Source organism: Columba livia, chromosome 7, assembly GCF_036013475.1.
Source record: "Columba livia isolate bColLiv1 breed racing homer chromosome 7, bColLiv1.pat.W.v2, whole genome shotgun sequence".
In the NCBI taxonomy this organism is placed as follows: Eukaryota; Metazoa; Chordata; class Aves; order Columbiformes; family Columbidae; genus Columba; species Columba livia.
This window is the reverse complement of record NC_088608.1, coordinates 12,590,767-12,611,470: the sequence shown is the minus strand read 5'-3', so window position 1 is coordinate 12,611,470 and position 20,704 is coordinate 12,590,767. Positions and strand designations below refer to the sequence as shown.

The 20,704-nt window shown below is 39.7% G+C and overlaps 1 protein-coding gene across 47 annotated transcripts in view; it reads right to left on the bottom strand.

Moving 5' to 3' along the window:
- Positions 1–20,704, bottom strand: part of CLASP1 (cytoplasmic linker associated protein 1) — a 171,653-nt gene that overhangs the window by 38,781 nt on the left and 112,168 nt on the right. For 22 of the 47 annotated variants that reach the window (XM_065070537.1, XM_065070536.1, XM_065070538.1 and 19 more), the window contains 8 exons: positions 18,810–18,872; positions 15,244–15,347; positions 12,735–12,758; positions 11,553–11,797; positions 7,854–7,917; positions 6,097–6,260; positions 5,132–5,210; positions 4,221–4,364 (listed from right to left, as the gene is read on the bottom strand). In XM_065070537.1, coding sequence (XP_064926609.1) covers positions 4,221–4,364; positions 5,132–5,210; positions 6,097–6,260; positions 7,854–7,917; positions 11,553–11,797; positions 12,735–12,758; positions 15,244–15,347; positions 18,810–18,872 — 887 coding nt within the window. The remainder of the gene's footprint in view (positions 1–4,220; positions 4,365–5,131; positions 5,211–6,096; positions 6,261–7,853; positions 7,918–11,552; positions 11,798–12,734; positions 12,759–15,243; positions 15,348–18,809; positions 18,873–20,704) is intronic. The other 25 variants (XM_065070546.1, XM_065070556.1, XM_065070579.1 and 22 more) reach the window with 3 other exon arrangements.

Below are 20,704 nucleotides of genomic sequence, written 5' to 3'. Positions count from 1 at the left end.
TGTAAAATAAAACTACTGGAGGAAAGTGTCATCAGCAGAGAAGCCAGCCAGGATATCTGGCACAAAGGAAAAATGTCGTCTTCTTCCCTGACATTAGCAATCCAAGTGATAGTCAGGCAATACAGATCTTGTTACCTATCATTCAGGCCAGAGCTTGGTTGATTAACAAGATGCTGGGCAGTGACACTGGCCCTTCACCTTGAAGGCCTTGTTCCCCTTCAGCCTGTACAAGCTCCTCCTAAACTCCAAGATCCTGTGTGCCCTCACAGACAATTCCACCCCCTCAAATGCTGAGCACTCATGTTTAATAAAAGTTTCCATTCACCCAAGCCTTGGGCATGAGGCTTCTTCAGGCTTTGACCAGAATCAAATCAGAAGCCTCATTTTAATTTCCATTCTCAAAGCGATGGCTCTCTTCCAAGATCAAAGTATTTTCCCATGCAGAGCCCAAGCCTGTCATCCAAATTCAATAAGTACTTTACCTACGTAAGGATTGCACAATAACTCTGCTGGCAATATTAGTGATAACATAGTGAAGTTACTGACAATGTCCTCAGACCAATCATTGCGGTTTTGCATTGTTACTTTTCTGTGTGGTAATTAACTGGCTTTTGTAAAATGACTTCATCAAATCTTAAACCTTTTCCAATGAAAAATCAAATGGACACCTTGTTAGAGAGAGGAATAAACCAAGGCAGAGGAAAGTCAAGTGCATCACACCAGGTTAGCTGCTAGTGCAACCAAAATTAAAGCTCAGTTATCTGAAATCCTGATCTGTGCCCTGCCCATCAATACATTCTGCTTAGGGAAAATAGCAGCAGGACAGCTGTACGTGCAGAAATTACCAACAGGTGCTCTCCATGCACTGGAACCACATCCCACCCAAGTTTCTATGCGATGCGGTGTGACCTGTTCCTACCCAGTGGCTTTTGTTCAGCATGGAGGACAAATGTCTTTCACCTTTCTTCTAGCACTGCTTGCAGGAAGTAAATCCTAACTTGAATGCAGGGGTAAACACCCATAAGTATCAACATTCTTTAAAACAGGACAAATATTTACCTGTAACACACTGCAGTTCACCTTATTTTAAACATAAAGCTTGACAGTAATTTTGACCATACATAGCTCATGGCTACTATCAGCAGCTTAAATGGTTTCTGCCCTGAGAAGGAATCATGACATTTTGTCAATGACACTCTGTAATACCAACTGTTTGTTCCTCAAAGTACACCATGTTTTTCTTGTGTTAACATAACTTATGTTTAGCTACAAATATAGTTCCACATGAGAACATAAACTGTCTTATGCACAACAGCATTTCCTTTGACTAAGTTTTTTTTTATTTCACTAGCTATAAAACATGATCTGTAGCTCAAGTGAGGTGTCAGATAGGTGAAATATGCTCACTTAGTCATCACAAGAATATGCAAAGTTTATTAACAAAGCTGTATCATTCAGTGTGAAACAGGTATCTGGACTAAATGTCACTTTTAGTTCTATTTTCCTCCAGTGCCTTAACACCACAGTGGTGGGACCTCCGTGACCATCATATATAGTGAACACAGTAATGGACAGATGATAGCTAATAAAAGGATAATCCTACTATTGACTGAAAATATAATCCATTTCCGGAACAGATCCTTTGGTTACTACCATAGGATCAGATCTGCATGACTAATTGCCGTTTGCACACAGCAGCTATGTTCTTTCCCCGCTGAGAGAGGTCATTTATATATTATACTCAACCACCAGCCTGAGTGAGCTTGTTTTACCTGCATCTGCTCCAAGGCAAAATCCAGCCAACACAGCATGGCCATCTCACATACAGAGATGCTACTTGCATTAAGGTAGCATTCAGTAACTCAAATCTGGGTGAGAATCACCACATTGGGACTACTTTTTTGGGGGAAAGAGTCCCTGCCTTTGCAATTAGCTGAGACCTGGCATTGCTGTTCCAACAAAGCGGCCACAGTTGGACACACAGACTGGACCACACCAGCAAAGACTCTTCAGTACCCCAAACAAATTCTGCTCTTGTCAGCTTGCAGGAGCTGAGTTGATTGCACTGGTGGTCTCAAATCCAGGTTCTATTAAAAAATATTACCTTATTCTACACTTTTCATGGGCCTCTTGTAGTACTTTGATCATTTGAAGACTGAATTGGTTCTTCTCCCTCCCCGCCACAACCTCAACTGCTGTCTCCATTTTCAGCTTGTGTCAGTGTTTACAATGCATGGTCTGTTCTGCACTCAGAAAACCTCAGACCTTGAAGGCCACCATAATACATTTCACAAGGGCAGAATCTTGTGATCCTTAAATGAATCATCATGATATAAAAAGGCAGTTTTTGTTCCAGGTTATAGTCTCCAAAAAAGGAGGACAATTTCTTAATTGTGTTCTTCAGAACACTTCACCTGTCTGGGTTGGCCCTTGATAATCCAGTTTGTTACTGCATAATGAATTTATTAGTCTGTTAACTACAATCCTGACAGAGATAATGGCCAGTGATTGCTTATAAATCCTTCACTGCAGTGTTTCTTCTAAAGCCCATGGTTTGTACTATGTTCTTAATAAAATCAGAGTACAACAACGGTATGATGAAATAAAAGATCACCTTCATTTTTAGTAGCCTAAAAGTTAGCTTAACTGTATAATAATTTATTTGAAATCTACAGGCATCAGAGGCCAATCCAAGTCACACGCAGGTTTAATAAAAAGAACTTAGATTCAATAATCTCTTATCAGCCCCAAAGGCACTTGCCCGGGCACCGCTCAGGTGGAGCTGCTGGAAGTTCTGGCAGAGCTCTGCACGCCTATGAAACAGATAAAAGGATGGATACCGCGCTGTGAACACCCGCTCCCCACATCCCACAGCAAACAGCCCATTTTTTCAGCTCTGCAGACACTCTTCACTCAACTTTGCATGCAGCAATGATGACCCCTAATGGTGGAATATTTCTTCTACTGTGCAATATACAGAGATTTTTCTTTTTAATTTGTATTTCTACTTGAATTAATTACAGCTCTCTCTTGCAGACCACCAGCAGAGTAAACTGCTTGAGGTTTACTTGAACTGTAACAGAGAAGCAGCTTCTTTGCCTATTTAATTCTTTCTGACCTTGTACATAGAAGCATCAAACAGAAATGCATATTCCAGATCTAAGTCCAGGATTTAAAGTCACCCTTTTTTTTTCCCTGAGGCAGACTATTTTGCAGAAGCAAGTTTTAGTCACACTGGTGGGAATAATCCCTGCACAAAATCTTCAGAAAAGAGGATGACACAGGTTTCTCCAGATCCAATCAGCTGTATGCCAGAAAGCAAACGGCATGCACCCAAAAAGCTTCTTTGAAGCCTTGTGTCAGCTGCAGCACCTTGGATACCAAGTGATGATCTCATCAGAATCACATAATTGCTAATAAAAAATATATTTCCAATGTTATAAAATCGTACATTATTCTAGCATTAATTCAATATTTTAAATGCAGGTGAAGTGTAAATATCCCGTACAATGTATATATTCTGAAATGCTTAAAGTTTTTTTAATTAAAAAAATTGAAGTAAATCTCAAAGTCTTTCACTCCTACTGGAATCTATGTCTACATCTGGGCTGGAAAGAGGAGGTAATTTTGAACCGTGTTATAGATGCCAGGTACATAAAACTAAGTCGCACTTTTCTCTTGGGAGAGGTGAGTATCACTATCTGCCCCATTTTAGCTCACCTGACACTTGCATCTACAGCAAGATAAAGAACAAGGCACTGTTTTACCCAGGCCTGACCTAAATGTGTCAGTGTTTTCCAGGTTGAGATAAACACACAGCTCTTAAAAGAAAAAGAGTTGAGAGCCCCTGGCAGGCTACTGATTTGTTTACTTTCTTTTAACAATATTATAACACAGAAGTTGTGCTAGATTTCACTTGAGTCTACTAAGCACAGAGCCTTCACCTAAATAAACAAAAACCTACAGATATTTCCAGACTGCTCAAGAAAAACTACATTTTCAAACTGATCTCTTTTTGCACAGTAATAATACTTCAAGTCACATGGCTAAATACCCACTAGAAAAAAAAATATATGAAGATGTGCTTCAGAAACGTGTTTTTACTGAATCGACAATTTGTTTTGGACGGTAAGATATGTAAAATCCATTTTTCTTAAGTAGAATCTAACCTTTTTTTGAAGGGCAATAATGACTGCAAATTGTTCTCCATCCTGGCTTACCTTTCTCACATCTGAGCTCTTTGGTTCTGTAGTCCAAGTTATAATTCTAGATACAGCAAGTCTTGTCTCACTGGAGTTCACAAAGTCTGTTGGATCCATCTGTCTTGCCAAGGACTCAATATACTTCAGGATAGCAACTTTCACCTGAGAAGTGAAAAGGGATTTATTAGTCTTATGAGCCTGCAAAGATGGATTTATCCCATAATAAACAGTAACCACTACAGATCGACAAGACCTATGTCATGTTTTGAACAACAAGAGCAACTATCCATTCAGGATAAATTCTGTGTAGAGTATGGAATAGTGTATCAGAACTGACTTGAAATACAAGCATTTGCATAAGCAAACCAGTACTCCACCATACTGTTCCCAGTGGCTGTTATTGTTCTAGACACCAAAACACAGCTTTTGGTCTCAAATCAAACGCCTGATGCTGGAGCCTCAACAGATCCAAAATTTGGGAGACTGAAGAAAGAACACTTGAGTCATTTGACTTCAAACCCTACATGTGCTATGCCTGATCTGCACAACAAGCACTTAAGCTGTGCCTAGGGCCCAATCTCCCAGTTGGTCAGACTGGGTCTGGTCCGTTCTGTGCTGCACACAGCCAGGTTTGCCTCCATCAAGACCATGGTGAAAATGAATTTTCCATGTCTAAACTTTAATAAGCTCCAGTGTGCCTAAAGCCCAACTCTTATTGATTCGAGTCATAGGGTCCTATTTTAAAGATATTCAGATTTATTAAAACTGAGAACAGAGGAGATTATCAAAGTTGCCAATATGATTTCTATATCATGCAGGTAACTTACAACCAGTTATCTTGTCATGAGCTCTATGCTTTACAGTATGTCTGACACGGCAAGCTAGGACAACCACGTTGATGCTTTAGTGAAAAGGCTTTTGATACTGACCTTCAGGTTTGGTGTTTGGGTCTGATCTACAATAAACCTCATCAAAATGTTAAATTGTTGATCAAATGGAAAAGAATCCCTGTCCAAAGAAAACAAAGGCAAAAATGTAATGCAACATAGATTTTCAGGACTAAATTAACTCGATACATTAAAGTTTACACAACAGATTGCAGCACCTGCAATGCTTTTCTTCTTAACTTTACCGTCACTCAGAGAAACTCCAAGTCTAAGGATTAGCTGATTATTGATTTAGTACTACCAAAATCTTCTAAGTCAATACCTCTATACACTGTTACTCTATCTGCTCTCTGTAAATTTATCCAGCTTTTGGCACACCTTTCCATTCCTTCCCCATTTCAGGCTGTGCTTTGTTCCCTTATCTCTAGTAGCAGACAGGTTCATCTTTTCCTCAAGAGTTCATATCTGGTTTTGATTCCTCTCCTCTTTTTCCTCCCTCTATCCTTGTTTTGCCTGGAGTTCTACTACTATTTTCTTAACTATCCTGTTTCCAGGATGGGACAAACTTCATTATTACAGTGTCCTGTGCTGGATGTCCATAGAAAAGGACATGGACTACAAACTGCTGTGCAAATCGCAGTAGCATTCAAGGTCCGTTATTTGTTTTGCTGTTTGAACACATGAAAGATGTTCTGCACTTCGTCGTAAAAACCATTTTCACTCTGAATACTGCAAATATATAATCAAGAAAACTGATAAAGCACATGCACACAAAAAAACCCCCAAATTGTTACACATTTCAAATGCTATGCTTTGAAGCTATCTATTTAGAAGAGAGACAGGCCTTTTTAATTCAATGCTTGAAATGTTGTGACATAACTTTGCTCTCCTTTGTTCTGGTATTCATCAAGAATAAGCCCTCAAAATATGGGTTTCTAAAATGTCCATGAGATTCCTCCTGTAATCCCACAAAAAACTCCATAACATTTGCCACCTGAGTACTCTACCTGGTGACATCCAGAGCTTTTTGAACTTTCGCCTGCACAGAGCCCAGCAAATCCGCTCCCATTTTTTTTAGCAATTGGGTCAGGAGAACAAAAAGCCAATCCTGCAAGTCATCTTTATGAATGATGATGAAATCAACCAGGGTTTCCAGAAACATGCTGAAGACCTATAAACAAAGTAAGTGTCACAAAAAAGAACACCCTGCTTTAAATAAAAATAATCAAAGGGGAGGGGCTAACAACCTCAGTTTCAAGATGATTTTGTTACAGACAGTTTAATGAATGAATGTTTTAGTGACTATAATACATTGCTCTAAAACAAAAAAACCAAAAACAATAAAATAGACGAGACACATCTAAAGTGTGTCATATTAAAATACCACATGAAACAAATGAAGGAAGGGGGTAGGATACACTTACTCTCTGTTGTGAATTCCACGGCAAAGCAGGCCATGCAACAAAACAAACCACTCGTTAGCACACAGTGATCAAGGCTGGTTGTTCAGATGCAGTTTGCCAACAGATAAAAGATGCATTCATTGAAAGTTTACATTTTCTTAAAACACAATCTCTTTGTAGTGGAGTTACTCAAAACATTATATACCTTGGATCAGATCCAGTCTCCTCACTCATGAAAGTAACACTTAGATATGTTTGTACGTAACAAAGTTTACATATGCTTCACACCAGAACTAGTGAGTTTGTAGCAGTAATTCTATAAAAGCAGTGCAGATGACAGATCACTGCTGCCACAGAGGACAAACTTAAGTCCAGTGCGCAACAAACCCTCACCTTACTCAGAAATTGGAAATATTTTGCAAACTAACTATACCTTCGCTCTTTCCACAACACATACTGAACCTCTGAGCACCCAAGCATTAAGACCTTACAGGTAGGAACTGCCACAGGCCTGTGGGACAGCTGGCCCAGTCTATAACTACGGCCAAAAATACACACTTCAAGCAAGACCTGTGACAGGCAACTGTGCCTGCCCAGGGGGTTTCCACCTGACAACCATTTATTAAAAGTGGTTTACCAAGTGGTCTGAAGTACAAATACTTAGACAACTTATTCTTTCTTTCTCAAACTGTACTTAACCCAACAGCAGATGTTTTTCCCCAGCCATCAGCGGTTGCCCTCCACCAGCAAACCTCCTCAGGCAAGGGCACAAAACCCCCTCTTCCCCTCTCCCGCTTACCTGCCGGCCAAATACCACTGGGTCTGAATGTGCCTGCGGCCCAACCTCCCCATTCCCCAGCCTAGTTTCTAAGAGATGTCTCTAACTTCATGCCACAGCCTTCAACTTCAATGGTCAGTGTTATAAAGAAGGCAAAGTAGCTACAATAAAGACTTTATTTATGAGACCCTGAACAATATTTCGGTGAGATTCCATATAAAATATACAAACCCCCATGACCATGATGCTGAGCTATGGCTCATTACCCTTCCTGAAATTCACTCTATCACCAAGACAGTCCCTAGAGAAGCACAGATACTAGTGAACCTCTCGCTGCAGGAGCTGACACCTGAGAGCCATTAGGCTGCTCCTTGGGAAGCACAGAATAACCAGCTCCTAGCAACATGAGAGAGACTGAGACACATCCCTTCATTGTAAAACAGATAAAAATCAAGGAGATTTATAAATGGCAGTTTCCCCTGGCAGATGGCAGGGGCAGAAATACAAAATATTAATCTTGGAACAGTGTCAAGTGTGCACATACGGTAACACAAGAGAGTGAGCCAAGTCTTTGTGATCTTACCTTGCTGTGAGGGTCAGCAAACATGCGAGTAAATATTTCACACAGCCTTTTTAACTCGACTCGGCTAAAATACATAAATAAAACATGGTATTAATGCTAGAACTCTAGTTGCAGTAAAAAAGCTAGTAAATATTAACAGCTGAAAAATCTAACCTCCTTTATTTAAATATTACTTAAGTCACACTTTTAAAACCATGTATCAAGGCAAAGCCTTAACTGGCATTCTATTAATAGTTTAACTGCTGGAATCACCAGTCTTACAAAGCCTAATAAACTGGTTTTTAAAATCAAAGCCAGACACCTGCATTTCCTGCTGCTTCTATTTTCTTTGGTATTCTGGATTGCAGAAGACAACCTGAAATGTGCACGTTTGGGAGGTATTTACTTTCTGCTTGCATCAAGGCTGCTGACTAACTGGAACACTGGTCTCTTGCAGCTTAAGAAAAGGTTTAAGTCTCCTTTGTGTCAGGGAATTTAAATTTTAAGTAAAACAAGAACTTTTATGCTGTTTGGGTATATACTAACCATAAATATTTTGGTCTAAATTCTCAGTAGCTTCCAGCAAAACCAGTGTAGAATTGCACAGTATTAACAGTTACTAGAACTGACTACAAAGCCTGAGAGCAGGCACATTGAGGAGACAAATGTTTAGACCTGGAAGACAGATTAACAAGTGGCCAACCTAGTAAATCAGAAGATAATTAAATCAAAGCACAATTTAAGTGGAGGCTCCTATGAGTAAGAGATTATTAGACACTCAGTAACGCTCTATGCCAGGGGAAAAAAGAATGATGTATGAGTCCCTTTCATAAGATATTGAGTTTGAGTCAAACACAGAACTGTTTGGTGCCAAACCTCTTATTTGCCATATATTGAAAACACAAGTCTTAGTTTTCCTGCAAGACAAATTGCCAAAGACAGAAGAAGTTTCATTTCCTTCGTACAGAAGAAGTAACATTTCCTGCATATGATGGATGCAGTTAGATATTTTTCACAATTACTATGAAACCAGAGCAACTAGTGAAATGCACACAGATTGCTTAGAGAACAGCCATTCAGGTCTTGACTAAAGACATCCTCTTCCCAGAAAGATGTTAATTCTACAATCCACCAACATATATTCCTCTCGAAACAAGCTTCAAAGAACAGGCTGGAATATGATAGTAGCCTGCAATTATTTTATGTTAGCCTGTTTATAAGTATCACAGGACATTTCTTCAAATAAATCTAAGCATGAAAGGTTAATCAAACATTTCAAAAGGCACAAAACCAATGGTCTTAAGAGTCTGATGAAGAGGAAAAAGTCTTTGTAATGATACCACAGCAAGCTGTCAGTCTCATTCAGGATGAGACTGCCCAGTCTCACAATGACTACTCTACAACGGTCTCTTGACTTCATGCAGATTGCAGCTCTCTGAATTAATTCCTATTTATTACTCTAATGAATTTTCTTTCAGGCCAAAGGTTGCATGAAGACACCATGTGTAAGCATGTCTCATTCTAAAAGCTCATGGACTCAAGGTAACAATGCACGTACTAGATTGAAAGAGGCAGTGGAAGAATGTCTCCTTAAGGGAGCTGTTGGCCTTGTTTTATTTAGAAGACCTTATGGAGAGCTCTTATAGAATAAGGCCACATGAAGCTGTAGAACACAAACAGGATATGTAAATGCCACATCACTTTGCATACACATCTTTCTGGATATGCAAATCCCAGCTAATATAGTCTCACTCATCTTTCAGTTCAGACTACTAAAGAAAACCCAGCCACAGCATTGTCTTTTATTAAACTTGTCATACCACAACAGAAGTTATGTTTAATTAGAAGACAGACAGACTTGCCCCTTGGACTAATGACCTTGACGATGTTCTGCAAGATGCTGTGAGAACAAACAGTATGATAAAATCTAATAATTAGAACAGGCACCAGATCAACCCCAAACCAAGGAGGAAGCAGACCAAAAGCAAACCAAAATGAAATATAATCTAGAGAACTAAAACCAGTATCAAATTAAAAAAATAACTCCACAGGGGTTTAGTTTCTGAGACAGGTTTATAAACTATTCAGGATCAAAGGTAAGTAAACATGTCAGCTTGAGGGACTGGTGACAGCAGCACAGTTCAAACACCACCACCAGCACAGCTGAAAACAATAGCTGAATTCTACTGGCATTACTGCTAAGAGCTACTGATCTGGTTAAATAGCTCATCACTCAACCTTCGCTGCACTTCCTCCATTGAACTATCCCAAGAGCTCTCAAAACCTTGGTTATAATCCTCATGCACCTTTGTGGCAAAAAAAAACACCCACAAAAAACAAAAGCCAAGTCTGACTCAACTTTCCCATGCAAGTGTATGAGGTGCCTGAGTCTTTCCAGACAGTTCGTTAAAATCAAGAAAAAAAGACAGCATACATGTGAGAAGTATCTTTTAAGAAACAGGTAAATAGATCATACCAGAAAGCATCCCTGATCAAGACACTCTAGCTACCGACATCATTATAAAAACCTGTAGCACTTCCCACTTAAGGACTGCACCACATCAGGTGAAATGCTAGTATATTTTTATGATGGCATAAGAATAACTTTTCCAGGCCTGCTCACAGTACATTTTCATTCAGCCTGTTAACAGGAACCATCAAATATGTTCAGCCAGTGTGAAGTTCTTTCAAAACAGAAAAAAATGTGCAAATCCAAGTATGTAGGCTATAAACCATACAACCAGCATTATAAACTTGGTCATAATTTAAGTACATAATATTCATAAGAGGAAAATGAAAACATTACAGCTATTTGTGAATGTTACCTTCAAAGGAGCCAAAAGATAAACAGCTTGTTTCCAAAGACTTTCACCATAAACTAACGGTGAAAAGCCCATGCTTTGAGAGCCAGTTAACTTTAGTTAATGTGACCTGTGGCCATATGAAGTTTCCTCACGACTATTGGGTAACTCTACAATCCTTTAATGTTTGACATGGCAAAGGTGTTTGAAGGGTTTATGTGGCTCTCAATAAAGAAAAAAGGTCTGCCTCTCCTAGCATAAGCAAAGTTTCAGAGTTGGTACACCTACTTTATGCCTTAAGAAGCTTCCCTCTACATTATAAATGACATCATTTAGAGGAGAGTCAAGTTTCTGATATGAGATTTTAAAGAGTTACAAATAATATCTATAATTATAGCTAACACAGCCTTCATAAAGAGTTAAAGTATACTCAAAGTATTGAGCATCATCTGATCTCATCTCTGAAACACACACACACCCTGAGTCATTTTAGAATAAGTGCAGTGTTTGCTTCAACAACTAAGTTGCTGGGGAAAAAAAAAAAAGATACAGAAGATTCAAACAGACTAATGTAGAAACAGCACCACCCTTTGAGCACATTTACATTTCCATCACTGTGGGAAATCTCACTGTGCTGCAACAAGCACCAACCATCGGACGTCTTCTTGAGACAGAAGAAGGGATGAGCAGACAGCATGCTTTTCTAAGTCTTGTCTACATTACTGCTACAACTTAATACAAACTTTACTGGGGACACCACAGAAATTTTTCCAAAAGTAATTGAAGTCCCACATTGTGGAGACAAAGCCTTCAGAACTGTTAAAGTTAATTCTGTCCGCATAAGGCAGGTAAACATTACTGACTTGTGACTATAGCCACCTCTAATGAATGACTGGCACTATGAAACTACCAAGGTCACCTCAGTGTCCGCTGGCTTTTCAGCAAGTTCTGAAGACCTATGAGCCCCTCTTTCCTTTCAGACCAGTTGGAGCTGGCACAGTGGTTGAGGACCTCGGCCACATCTTCGGTCTGCCGCAGGTAGTGAGGAATGCCCCCGTTCCTGGAGCCATAGGAGCGCTCCGAGCAAGCGCTTGATGCATCGCTGTTAGCATCGTCATCAGAGTACATCCCATAGGGTTCATATCTTCTTCTCACGGGCTTTTTCTGGAAAAGGGGAAACACTGACTTTGTAAGTTATATTAAGTTACATCAATGCCAAAAGAAAAACATTCCATCCATAAACACTGAAAGGAAGACTAGTGCTATTGTTATAGTGACAAAAGTGTTTTAAATATGTCACCAAGCACTGCCTGCTTACCCCTCACAGTCAAGCAAGGCAGATCCCATTGATTTCAATGAGACCATCCAAGCAACTAAGAGGAGCAAGGGCCTGCCTTCCCCAGCATGAAAGCAAGGTAGTTATGCCCAGCAGAATTAGCAACTGGTAATTAAATCATATGTTATTTCATTGTCAATAATGGTCAGTTCCATTGTTAGAGATTCTATGATTATATAACCTCTAATTCAAGAAAAAAAATAAAGATAAGGAAGGAAAAGCTGAAGGAATCTGTGCTGGCATGCACAGTCACTTTGATATGGATAATTAAGTGACTCTAGAGATGCACTGGGATATAGAAGATGACAATTTCTCTGTTAGTTTGGGCTAGGATTTTTCCAGAGGCTGCTATGGGAGTTTTTTTGAATCCCACTAATTTCCATAGCATGACATTACAGGACCTTATTCCCTTAGGTTCATCTTTGACAACCTCGATCCCTACAGAACAGATAGTACAATAATTATGCTAGCAAAACAAATTGTGTGCTATACTACAAAGCAAACTCTTAAATGAACCTTAACACAACAGGATTGTTAAGACAATGTATTGGGAAAAGATCGCCTATATTCTAAAGTGTTTGATACAGAATTCCTTCCAGTGTCCAGTTGTGCAGTTCTTGGACTTGTGAAGCCAGCAGAGTTTTGCTTCCACTAGGACTGCAGGACCGAAGCGTAGAAATTAACTCAAGTGCAGTATCATGGGTGTCAGCAACAGGGTGGGGAAAGTTGGAAAATAGAAATAAAAAGTCAAGAAAGCACTAGTACCTTGCTCCTGGAGTCTCCTAACAGCTGTAGGCAGGAAAATATTGAAGGGTGGGAAAAAGCATAGAGAATTATGTCAGAAGCTTATGCAGGGTTTGTTCTCGCAACAAAAACGTATAGCAAATGTGTCTTAGCAAATAAAAAGAAAATACAGTTTAAGCAAAATAAAAGTGGGTATAATAACGCCTGACTTTATCTCATAACTGTTGCACTACTCTTACAGCCTACAATCTCCATTAGGGAGCTTGGAAGTGAGATTATCTGCTCATAAATTTTTTAGTGTCAGATCTACACACAGCACCTCTTTGCTTACTTTTCAGAAATGCTGCTCTGGAAGATACCAGAGTTTTTAGTAATAATTTATTTCCCCACACATTAGTAGTAGCATTTGATTTTAGTCTTGGAAAGAAATTCTGATGTCAGGAAATCACTATCTACAGTACAACACATTTAATCAACTTCACTTAACCAAGTTCTCTTTCAACCCGCAGTTCTTACACCACACTTTTTTGAAGCTTAGCTTCTTTCAAGACCCCCTGGCTGGCACCCCTGATTTAAAGGCCTTACTCAACACCAAAGTTTCCATCGCCCTTTGAGTACTTCTGTCAGATTCAAGCACTGATTCCCAGCACAGACTGTGGATTTAGGCCAAGTCCAGTTTTCAATGAGAAGCAGTGGATCCAACAGGAATTGTACACAGGGAGTGGAGGTCACAAAATGACCCAATGTGTGTTTTGTTTAAACCGAGCATTTGCCTGAAGTCATCTTTGGAGAAGCTCTTTTCATTTCCTACTACCAGGAAAATACTCCTCTGAAAGCAAGGCTGCTGAGTTAATGTGATGGCCGCTTTTACTCTCTCAAAAGAAACCTGAGGAGGGTTTGCAAACTGCCTGTTGTGAGAAGACAACCAAGAAAAAGCAAATTGGAGTGGTGGGAAAGAAGGGGACAACACGATCACGTTGCATCCCCTAAAGTCATACAAATTCAGATTGATCAACCAAGTCAGAAGCACCCCTTAGTTTCCAGCTACTTATGAACTTCCCTTTTTAAGTATTCGACCCTTTAAGATTTTAACATTCTAGTATACTGCAATTTAGTTTAAAAGAGTGAAATATTTAAAAGGGAGCTCTCTAAGTTTAGCTGATGATTGAGTTACACCCAAAGAGATCTCAGTGATGAGTAGTGAACTGAAACAGTGATCCTCTCCTCCCCCAAGAAACCTGTATTCAGCAACTGCTCACACTCAGGGACACAGCCCAATTTCACTTACACAGGCAAACCATCGCTTATAATTACGCCCTGAACTGCACTGGTAGCAAATTCAAGGTGCTGAGAACAGAAACTGGCTCACAAGCTGTTGTATTTGGTAATAGAATGTCCACTAACTATTCAGCCCACTAAATGCAGCATTGCCATCTACCATACACTACCTTTATATTATTCACAAATACTTTTTATAGAATCTACCTTTCCTTTAAAAAAAAAAAAGTTACATTTCTCCAGGAGTATCATCCAGAAATGGAGGTGACATGAGCTGGGTGACAATCTAATATAAAAAGGAAAATGTTAGCCATCCTTAGGGAAGGTGAACTAGGAAATGAAGAAAGTACATTGATCACAAACTCTGGGGACAAGGCTCATTCTCCAGAAAGAGAGACCTGAGATATCTGTCTCAAGATACATCAGGATACATCCTCCCCTCAGCTCAGGTCTAGGGCTGGAGAAAACCCAAGGTACGCTGCTACTCAGCTAATGCTGTAAGGTAATTGCTCCTGTCACTACACATTCTCTCATCTGCAAATACTTAAGCTAAATCCAAAGGTTTGTCTTCACACTTGTCCTCTGAAGACTAGAAAACACTCTCTAGCATCTAGCTGAGAGAGATTATAGTACAGTAAGATTATACAGGACAATGAAATTTTTTAAAATGACAAAAAAAATCTGGAAAAGCACTGCATTTTTGAAAGTACTAACATCAAACTAGATAAATACACTTCAATTTAACTGCATGAAATGGTACCAATTACAGGCAAGCTAAGTTATGAGCTGATCCAAGTACCCAGCCAGGTGCAAGTAACACAGGGCAGGAACTTGTGAAATTCTCAGTTATTTTTGAAACCTGATCAAGAATTGAGACTAACAGAGAATACAGTTTTTTTGACAGTCTTCATGCAGGTAATGGGGTGGATGGAAAGCGCTGACCCCATTGGTGCCAAACAACCCTATAGTGCCACGTTTGTCCTCTGACAGCCAAGCAGAAGGCAAACAACTGATCCAACCCACCCTGTAGCTCTAGCACTGAGCCACAGCCTGCTTGATAACAACTGCAGAGAACTAACATGGAATAAGGAAGCAAACATATCCAAAGACAAAACAGCAAAAGGTAACCAACTCTACAGCATGAGACACTGGCACAATCAGAACAAAGCTATTTAAGAAAGAGGAGAACGTACGTACAGGTAACTTTAAGCCACTTTCCGGTGTTGGAAGCATTTTGTATTTTTCCTCTTACCAGTGCATCGGCCACAGCAGCCTCCAGATCTGTGCTTGTGCTCAGGACTCGCATGGCATTCACAGAAGCAGGCATCCTGCCTGGCTGGCCGAGCCCAAACCGGTCTGCACAAAAGACAACATTGAAAGGGATTGTTAAATGAATTCACATTCACTTGGAATCCTAATCAGGTGCCCGAGCAGCTCTCCCCACAGGCTCTGGGAACTCGCAGTGCTTTTCCATTAAACACTCTTTTATCCAGAGCTCCAGAGAGTTCACCATTAGAGTAAGAAATAAACTATTGTTTGTTGGGCCCCAGAGACAATTTTGGATCCTCAGGGCATTATTTTTTTTTTTATTATTTTTCTTTCTTTTTTAAAATCAGGGAAGCAGGGTATCTATTTTGCGTTTCTTTTTAAACAGAACTTGTTTCAAAGTTTTACTTTAATGTCAAAGGCAGACATGCCAGTCCCTATCTGGCACCCTCAGAAATCAAGAGAAAGCCTTTCATTAACTTCAGAGACACAGAATCGTGCCCAGCGTCAGAACATGTTAATACCTGAGCACTCATCCATCCTGCAGCTTTTTCTCAGGCAAGGATGTAAGACTAGCAGCACCAGATTAGCCTATTTTGTGTCTCAAGGCTTGATTAACCTGTAGAATATTCCCCTACACTCTACAGTATAAAAACAAGATTTGCTTGTGAAGTGACCCCAATTTTTGCTTTATTACTGTTCTTGAGAAGCCATTTAAATGTACACTGGACTGAAATATTGTTTAAAAGCTCTATGATATTAAAACCAGTATTTTTGATGAAATAATATCATCCTCCCCTTGAATTTGACAGGAAAGCTCTCAGTGGCACCAAAGTAACGAGGCTGAGTGCAAAATGATGTTTACACTCCTAAAACTGATTAGCTTACTTTAACATTTGCCCAGTCTGCCAAAAAAATTACTGAAATTAGTTTATTTGGGCAAAAGCCAAATTCACAAAGGTGTGCTAGCAGGGATATGACAGAATCAGTGACTTAAGTATCACGGGCCGGACTCTGGCAGCACTGTCCCACTCAACAGGGGCAGATGAGATACGCTGTGACCGGGATCCTGGCTCTGGTCTACAAGCAGCAAGAGATTAGTTTTGGCACTCCAAGTTTGTGTTTCCATGTGGGCTTGTCTTTACTTGAGAAGGGCTGGGAACATCCCTCCTGGGACATACCTTACACCTCTGTCCCCCATATGTGCCAACAGAAGTTTTACCAGCAAATATATAAAAATTTACCCACACAAGACATTTCTGATTTACAACAAAAGCACATTTTCTACAAAACACATTACAAAGGAAAAAAAAAAACAAACAACAAAAAAACAAACCAAAAAAAACAACTACAATTCTTAAAACTACTGCCAAAAAGTAATCAAACCATGACATTTCACAAAGAAATAAAAGTTGTATGTGTTATTACTATCCCCTTTTTTAATGCACTTGTGTTGAAGAATGATTTCAAATATTTAGGTGAAACAGTACATCATCCCTAAAATGGAAAGATCTGTACACTCTTAATAGCAGCACAGAGAAAATGACAATGCATTAGGTCTTATTGACACTAAAGGCACTACTACAGAGTTATACACTACAAAGATGTACAGAAGACAAGTATTTTCCTAAGTGTAAACTATATCTGCTATGATACAAGGGCAGTAAATGTTGGTAAAAGTTCTGGATGCATTTTTATATTTAAACCCAACTCAGTGACATTACTCCAACAAAATTTGGCTTTAACTTTCAAAATAACACCCATCAAAAATACCAGTCATTTGTTTTCACATTAATTTAGTATTACATTAGAAAAGGGAAGATAGCTTTGTTGTTTGTTTGGGTTTTTTTAAATGAAGAACAGAATGACAAAGTAATTCAATTGTAGATAAGTTTAAATACCCAGCATAAATAAACAAAAAAAAAAAAAAAAAGGAGCCTTTTTTAACAAATTAAGTACAGTGTGGCATGCTGGTGTTCATCTGTCTTCATGGCTATCAGGAACTTTCTGAAACACTTCTTTCAGTGATCTTTAAATTCATAACACCTAAAGTCACTCTGGTCTTCTCCCCAAGACACTATTTTCATACCCACGTGCAGAAGCTGCACCTTAGGAGAGACCTCAGCATCTCTCTAATGTGAGGCTGGAAATACATTCAGATCCAGAAATAACCAGTACAGGCAAGTCCAACGTTACTGGACAAGAAATAAGCAGAGCATGCTCTGCCCACATTCCCTTCTCCCCCTAACTATATTTACTATACTTGTTACAAACTGGGTGAGAACTCCTAGCCAACATTTTTGGCCTGATTTGGTCATTTTTAGCCTTCTTTAGGACACAGGTAACCATATACAATTTGATTATGCTTTGCCAAACCACTGGAGCCAAGTATGAAGTGACTATCACAAGAAGCTGAATGCAAAGAAAGTTTACAACTGTATTACAGCTGAGGGCTTTTAAAAATATTTTCAATTACTTTTGTTAATTAAAAATTCAAATTATTACTTTGAAATGATGCAAACTGATTTGACTCTTTGGCATTTTTCATCAAGTAACCTCATAAGGGAAATGTTTCGAGAGTTTTAGGTAAGTGACAGCCATATAACTAGACTTCAGAGAAACAGAATATTTTTCACTCCCTACCTAAAGGGATTTAGTTACACAATTTTCAGTATCACTAATTCCATATGCAATTTTAACCTCCAAGTAAACACTGAGCCCTTATCTTTGACATCATCTTTGTCCTCACACCTAAGTTTCTATTGACCCAAAGCTAGCAGCTCTCTTTCATTTCAAGATTCCCAGTGAAATATCCCCATTCCAAAGGTAGCTAAAAGGTTCTCCACAACCTGCACCTGTGCAAATCCTGCACAGGGATGGGGAAGAAGCCACTGGAATCTGCAGATTTTTCTCACTGTATGTAAGCATTAATTTCCTGATGCAAACACAGTGAAATTAAGGAAATAGTTTTTTTCAACAACTTCCACGTACTTCGGACAAGGCCTTCAGAATTATACGAAGGATGGATTAGCACATGTTATCCTCCAAAGTTCATTTTGAAAGCTCATCAGGTGCTTAACTCGTGCTGCTCTTGTGCATTTTGGAGAGGATCCCAAAAAGCACTTTCATTAACAGAGACAGGAGTCCAGAATATTTAGTAATAAATGGGATGAAACCCACTGGGATCAGGTCCTGGCACTGGGAACTGCTACACTGCTGAAGAGGAAACAAACAGGAGCTACAAGGACTCTGCATCAGTCAGGATTTAGCCCATGCTGGACAACTGATGCAATTTACAGGAGAACTGAGAAAGCCCTGGATCACCCTTTGTTTAAACACTGCTCACAATGTTTGTAAAATACACAAAATTAAAAACATCCAGTAAATGATATTTGAAAGAAAAAGGCACGTTGAACGAAACTGAACAGAAAGCCCCGCAGTGGTGAGAAGCACATGCCAAGTGCTGGCTGATGCACATGACAGCAAATGTGAAGATGGTGTAAAACAAGACGACGTATAAGAAGCAGATTCATGCAGTTAGCGCTTGTTCACCTGACTGCCCAACAGAATCAGCAGTGGAGAGAGCACTAGTGGACCTGGAATGACGTCGAGAAGCTGCAAGTAGAAGGAATGGCAACACCCACAGGATTAACACACATTGAACCCAAGACAGAAAAATGCCACAGTCCAGAGGGGATGCGTGTGACCGCGACTAGTAACGGTGTTTCGTAGTGACAGGGAAATGACGCTGTGTATGGATGCAGAACAGATACAGTGCAAGCCTCACAGCGACGCCTCTGTCTGTAGCTTACCCCCACCTTTCCCCCATGATCGTAAACACGATGCATGACAAAACTCATTTGTAACAGTCCCAAACCCGGTGCAGTTCAGCAACAAAAAAAAACCCGGTGCACATCAGTCACGTTCCAGACCCAGAGATCTGGAAGACGGCATCATGAGAACGTGGAGCACAGACCTACAGAGCAGGATTTAGATGTGTCTGATCTAAACCCCAAAGTGAAGCCATGATGAATGGGTAGGAATTGTGCTTGCAGGTATTTTTCCACAACATTCTAGCCTATGCATAAAAAACCAACATTAACAAAGAGAATGAGTAACCACAGAAGTAGAAAGAGTCATACAGGGAGGTCAGCCAACCACTGCACATAGGTCTTTGGGCTGGGTTTGGTTTTTTGTTGTGTTTTTTTGTTTGTTTGTTTTTCTTCCAAGTAAACACACGTACACAAATATCACAGCTATTGCTACTACCTAAAGTCTCTTGCTGTTAACAAATTTTGCACACATGTTTCTTCAATGTATGCGTGTACATGCACAGGTAATCTGAATATGCACATCATACACTGCATGTATGCAAATTGTTAACAGCAACGGAGCACACACAGTAGCAGAAGAGCTGAAGCCAAAGGCAGCTCCTACTTCAATTCCCAGTTGTCAGCAGCATAGGAATTATAAAATGTCTTTGGAGAGGTTTTCAGTTCTTGGATTCAACATAAAGGTGAGCTCCTAACGAAAGCAAATGGAAAGCTGGTCCAGCCGCTTCCAAATTCTAAAAATTTGGTTTTTCTCAAGAGGTTTTCCCTGTGTCTTAGCAATGACATGCTCACCTAGCTCCAAGCAACTGACCCCAGAAACCGACTGCTTATTTGAGCAATTCGTCACCACAGACTCACTGAAGGCCTTGTGTCATTTAGCATCATTACTATACTGTCAAGAAACTGAAAGAATAAAGCAGAGTCCCTTTCTAACACAAATAGGCTTTGTCAATTATGCATATACATGTGCAGGAGAAAAATTATAAGTCATCCATTTAAGGCAAAGCATTCATAAACACAAATACTAATGTTATAAACTAGAAGTCAGCAAAGTGAGAAAAACTAAAAAGTTTTTTCCAGCTGTGAGAGCTTGACTAAAAGCTATACAGATTATGCAATGTGGTCTTTAGCTATGGAGAACACATGCATCTATTCCAGAGAACAAACGCACTGACACCGTAACTCATGAAACATTTGCAGGATCAGTGCAGGATTATGGACTGAACCTCACAATTAGGATTCTGAGCTCACAACTGCTTTCTCCTGAGCCATCCGCTGTGCCCCTGTGGATGTCACCGCAAGATCAAGGCCCATGGAAAAACAGGAATAACAGTTAAAAAATAGTCATCACAACTCTGCAAGGAGACTGAGTGTAGAGTGACTCTTCACTGGCGCTTCCCAACTTAGGATACAAGAAGTGTGGTGCACAGACATGCAAACCTGCACCGCAGCCCCAAAACAAAGCAATTTGTGAAGTCAGGATGTCAGCATGGACATTGACCATAATACCATTAAATATAACAATCCTGTCGCTTACATATAGCTAGTTTAAGCATAACTTACTAATATACAATATTTATGAGCAAAAATAGACCATGCACAGCAGGATTATAC